The sequence below is a fragment of the Nerophis lumbriciformis genome, linkage group LG13, assembly GCF_033978685.3.
Source record: "Nerophis lumbriciformis linkage group LG13, RoL_Nlum_v2.1, whole genome shotgun sequence".
In the NCBI taxonomy this organism is placed as follows: domain Eukaryota; kingdom Metazoa; phylum Chordata; class Actinopteri; order Syngnathiformes; family Syngnathidae; genus Nerophis; species Nerophis lumbriciformis.
Window position 1 is genome coordinate 36,642,921 of NC_084560.2, and position 5,000 is coordinate 36,647,920.

At 36.8% G+C, this 5,000-nt stretch overlaps 1 protein-coding gene across 7 annotated transcripts in view; it reads left to right on the plus strand.

The window, feature by feature from the left end:
* parp4 (poly (ADP-ribose) polymerase family, member 4) overlaps positions 1-5,000 on the plus strand; it is a 117,173-nt gene that overhangs the window by 45,797 nt on the left and 66,376 nt on the right. For all 7 annotated transcript variants that reach the window (XM_072914525.1, XM_061970889.2, XM_061970887.2 and 4 more), the window contains one exon: positions 377-544. In XM_072914525.1, coding sequence (XP_072770626.1) covers positions 377-544 — 168 coding nt within the window. The remainder of the gene's footprint in view (positions 1-376; positions 545-5,000) is intronic.

Genomic DNA, 5,000 nt, shown 5'->3' on the forward strand with positions numbered 1-5,000 from the left:
TGATGCTGTCAAATATTGGTATCGATTCCCAGGTACCGGGAAAAGGTACCGCATCGGTTTAAATGTTAATGGTCCCCATCCCTACATGGAACACAAAAGCCAGCTGCGGTAGGCTCCAGCTCAATTGTTACCCTAAACAGGACAATCGCTATGGAAATTGATTGGATGGACGCATATATATTGATTATGATTTTGAGTCAAGTCTTTAATGGGCATAGCGGTCACATTTTGTGAACCTATTGTGCGTTTTTTGACAACATTCTTGGAGCATTTTCATTCATTTTTGCAACCAAAAACAATTTTGAGTCAATGTTCTCGGATTGTGCTGGAAAGTTGCAAGCTGACGGCTCGTCCAATGTTGTGCACGTTTGTTTAGGTGAGCCGGGCGGAGGGCTTGTGGATCGAAGCCCAGAGGATGCTGAAGGAGGGGTGTAGTGCCGAGGTGGTCACTCTCCAGAATGAGTTTTACTCGCTGCTGCCTCACAGGATGCCCGATAGGAATCCCAGTGCCAAGAATTTCTCCCAGAAACTGGACCTGTGTCAGGTACAAGAAAGCGCCTACACACACACACACACACACACACACACACACACACACACACACACACACATTCTTTTTTAGCTAATTTCGCCTAAGTCATACAACTTGGTATTTACATATACTAACTGTTAGCATGGTAAAAATGCTAATGTTATCATGCTAACAATTAGCAATTGACAAGTACCGACTTGATACTTAACACACGCTAACTGTTGGCATGCTAAAAATGCTAACATTTAGCGTGTTAACAATTAGCATGCGTCAAGTACCAAGTTATATGACTTGGTACTTAACATATGCTAACTGTTAGCATGCTAAAAATGCTAACGTTAGCATGCTAACAATTAACATGTGACAAGTACCGACTTGATACTTAACATACGCTAACTGTTGGCATGCTAACAATGCTAACATTTAGCATCCTAACAATTAGCATGTGTCAAGTACCAAGTTATATGACTTGGTACTTAACATATGCTAACTTTTAGCATGCTAAAATGCTAATGTTAGCATGTTAATAATTAGCATGTGATAAGAACCAATTTGGTACTTAACATACTCTAACTGTTGGCATGCTAAAAATGCTAACAATTAGCGTGCTAACAATTATCATGCATCAAGTACCAAGTACCAAGTTACATGATTAGGTACTTCACATATGCTAACTGTTAGCATGCCAAAAATGCTAACATTTAGCGTGCTAACAATTAGCATGCGCCAAGTTCCAAGTTATATGACTTGGTACTTAACATATGCTAACTGTTAACATGCTGAAAATGCTAACGTTGGCATGCTAACAATTAGCATGTGATAAGTACTTGTACTTAACATACCCTAACTTTTGGCATGCTAAAAATGCTAACATTTAGCATACTAACAATTAGCATGCGTCAAGTACCAAGTTATATAACTTGGTACTTAACATATGCTAACGGTTAGCATGCAAATTTTTTTTTTTTTTTTTTTTTTGTCCTGTCCAGCTTCTCAGGCAAATCATATAGTTGATGTAGATGCCCATGTTGGCTGTTCAGATTTACTTTACAAAAGAGAAGTGTAGGATACTTCTCTTGTTGCCTTATTTGTATTTGACTTTATTAGATGTATTTATATTATCATTTGGTGCAGCCGGGCCGGAGCAGGAGGGGATAGAAAGAGAAAAAAAAGAAGACAGACGGGGAAATTGTGGGGACAAGAGGGGGATTAGACAGAGAGACAAAAACAACAACAGCAAACAACATGCTAAAATTCTAACGTTAGCATGCTCACAATTAGCATGTGACAAGTACCGACCTGATACTTAACATACGCTAACTGTTTGCGTGCTAAAAATGCTAACGTTGGTATGCTAACAATTAGCATGTGATAAGTACTTGGTACTTAACATACGCTAACTTTTGGCATGCTAAAAATGCTAACATTTAGCATGCTAACAATTAGCATGCGTCAAGTACCAAGTTATATGACTTAGACTTAGACTTCCTTTTTATTGTCATTCAAACTTGAACTTTACAGTACAGATAAGAACAAAATTTAATTTCATTAGCTCACAGTAGTTCAGGATAAAAAAGCAATAAGGTGCATATATAAATAAATAAATAGGTTACTGTACAAATAAATATATTGCACTTTTTCACATGCGTCCACGTTTATGGATATATGTTATATTGTCTTTTTTATTCCAGCGAGTTAATCCATTTTGGGGGGAGTTGAGGGGATTTTTATGATGTGTTCAAGAGTCTTACGGCCTGAGGGAAGAAGCTGTTACAGAACCTGGAGGTTCTGCTTCGGAGGCTGCGGAACCTCTTTCTGGAGTAGACTTGGTACTTAACATATGCTAACTGTTAGCATGCTAAAATTCTAACGTTACTTTGCTCACAATTAGCATGTGACAAGTACCGACTTGATACTTAACATACGCTAACTGTTTGCATGCTAAAAATGCTAACATTTAGCGTGCTAACAATTAGCATGCGCCAAGTACCAAGTTATATGACTTGGTGCTTAACATATGCTAACTGTTTGCATGCTAAAATGCTAACATTTAGCATGCTAACAATTAGCATGTGATAAGTACCGACTTGGTACTTAACATATGCTAACTGTTGGCATGCTAAAAATGCTAACATTTAGCATGCTAACAATTAGCATGTGTCAAGTACCAAGTTATATGACTTGGTACTTAACATATGCTAACTGTTAGCATGCTAAAAAGGCTAACGTTAGCATGCTAACAATTAGCATGTGACAAGTACCGACTTGATACTTAACATACGCTAACTGTTTGCATGCTAAAAATGCTAACATTTAGCATGCGCCAAGTACCAAGTTATATGACTTGGTGCTTAACATATGCTAACTGTTTGCATGCTAAAATGCTAACATTTAGCATGCTAACAATTAGCACGTGATAAGTACCGACTTGATACTTAACATATGCTAACTGTTGGCATGCTAAAAATGCCAACATTTAGCATGCTAACAATTAGCATGTGTCAAGTACCAAGTTATATGACTTGGTACTTAACATATGCTAACTGTTAGCATGCTAAAAAGGCTAACGTTAGCATGCTAACAATTAGCATGTGACAAGTACCGACTTGATACTTAACATACGCTAACTGTTTGCATGCTAAAAATGCTAACATTTAGCATGCGCCAAGTACCAATTTATATGACTTGGTGCTTAACATACTGTATGCTAACTGTTTGCATGCTAAAATGCTAACATTTAGCATGCTAACAATTAGCACGTGATAAGTACCGACTTGGTACTTAACATATGCTAACTGTTTGCATGCTAAAATGCTACAATTTAGTGTGCTGGCAATTAGCATGTGTTAAGTACCAAGTATTGTGACTCGTGGGGTGTACAGTGGCAAAATAGGCAAAAACAAATAGCATGCTAACAGTTAGCATGTGTCCATGCAGGAAAGTCCAGAGAGTAGTTTTCCCATCGACTGCTCACAATATTAGCCTCCATTTTAATTAATAACCAAACACACACCCAGAGAGGCTTTTTGTTTTGCCTCTGAAGCCACTCGAAAAAACACTTTGATTAACTCACAAAAATACCCTCAAGCTTGTTCTTTTTTGTTCTTTTTTTTTCTTTTCTTTTGAACTTCTGAAACGCTGACAGCTCTCATGCAGCAACGACTGTGCTTGTTGAAATGTTTTGATGCAGCTGCCTTCATATTGATCCCAGTGTAATTGTTACATTATACTTGCTGTCACTCAGTCCTCGTCCAACTCGTGGACACAAAAAGGTAGCGTGTGAGTTGGCCTCCAAATAGTGTTAGGAAAGACGTTTACTTGTTTGCTTCCTCTCCAGGTGTTAGGACACGTAGCTAATAGTCAAACTAGCCCTAGCGCTAACACAACACAAGAGGATGCTTCTGTGCGTGTTTTGCGTGAAAAAGCGCGTGTAAAAAGACACCCCTTTTTACTGATCATTTTAAACTCTTCTTAGGTCCTTAATTTGTATTATGTATTTATTGCTATTATTCTCTTCATGTTATGATGTTATTCATTTAAGCATGTACCGTATTTTTCGGAGTATAAGTCGCTCCGGAGTATACGTCGCACCGGCCCAAAATGTATAATAAAGAAGGAAAAACACATATATAAGTCGCACTGGAGTATAAGTCGCATTTTTTGTATTTGATAGAACCCAACACCAAGAATAGACATTTGAAAGGCAATTTAAAATAAATAAAGAATAGTGAACAACAGGCTGAATAAGTGTACGTTATATGAGGCATAAATAACCAACTGAGAAGGTGCCTGGTATGTTAACGTAACATATTATGGTAAGAGTCATTCAAATAACTATAACATATAGAACATGCTATACGTTTACCAAACAATCTGTCACTCCTAATCGCTAAATCCCATGAAATCTTATACGTCTAGTCTCTTACCTGAATGAGCTAAATAATATTATTTGATATTTTACGGTAATGTGTTAATAATTTCACACATAAGTCGCTGCTGAGTATAAGTCGCACCCCCGGCCAAACTATGAAAAAAACTGCGACTTATAGTCGGAAAAATACGGTAACTGACTAAAAAACATGACTTGCTAAAATTTTACCATAAGAATAACAGCGATAGTGTTTCTAAATTCACAGTAATGCACGAGGAAAAAAAAAAGACTTGCTAAAAGTTTACCGTAAAAATAACAATTGTACCGTATTTCATATTTACAGTAATAGACTGTAAAAAACATGACTTGTTAAAATTTTACCATAAAATAAACAGCGATTCGGTTTTTCAACTTACGGTAATGCACTGAAAAAAACACGACTTGCTAAAATGTTACCATAAAAATAATGATACTGTTTTTTAATTCACAGTAATGTAATGCACTGTAAAAAAAAAAGACTTGCTATGATTTTACCGTAAAAATCACAGTTGTACCGTATTTCAATTTACAGTAATAGACTGTAAAAAAAACAGGACT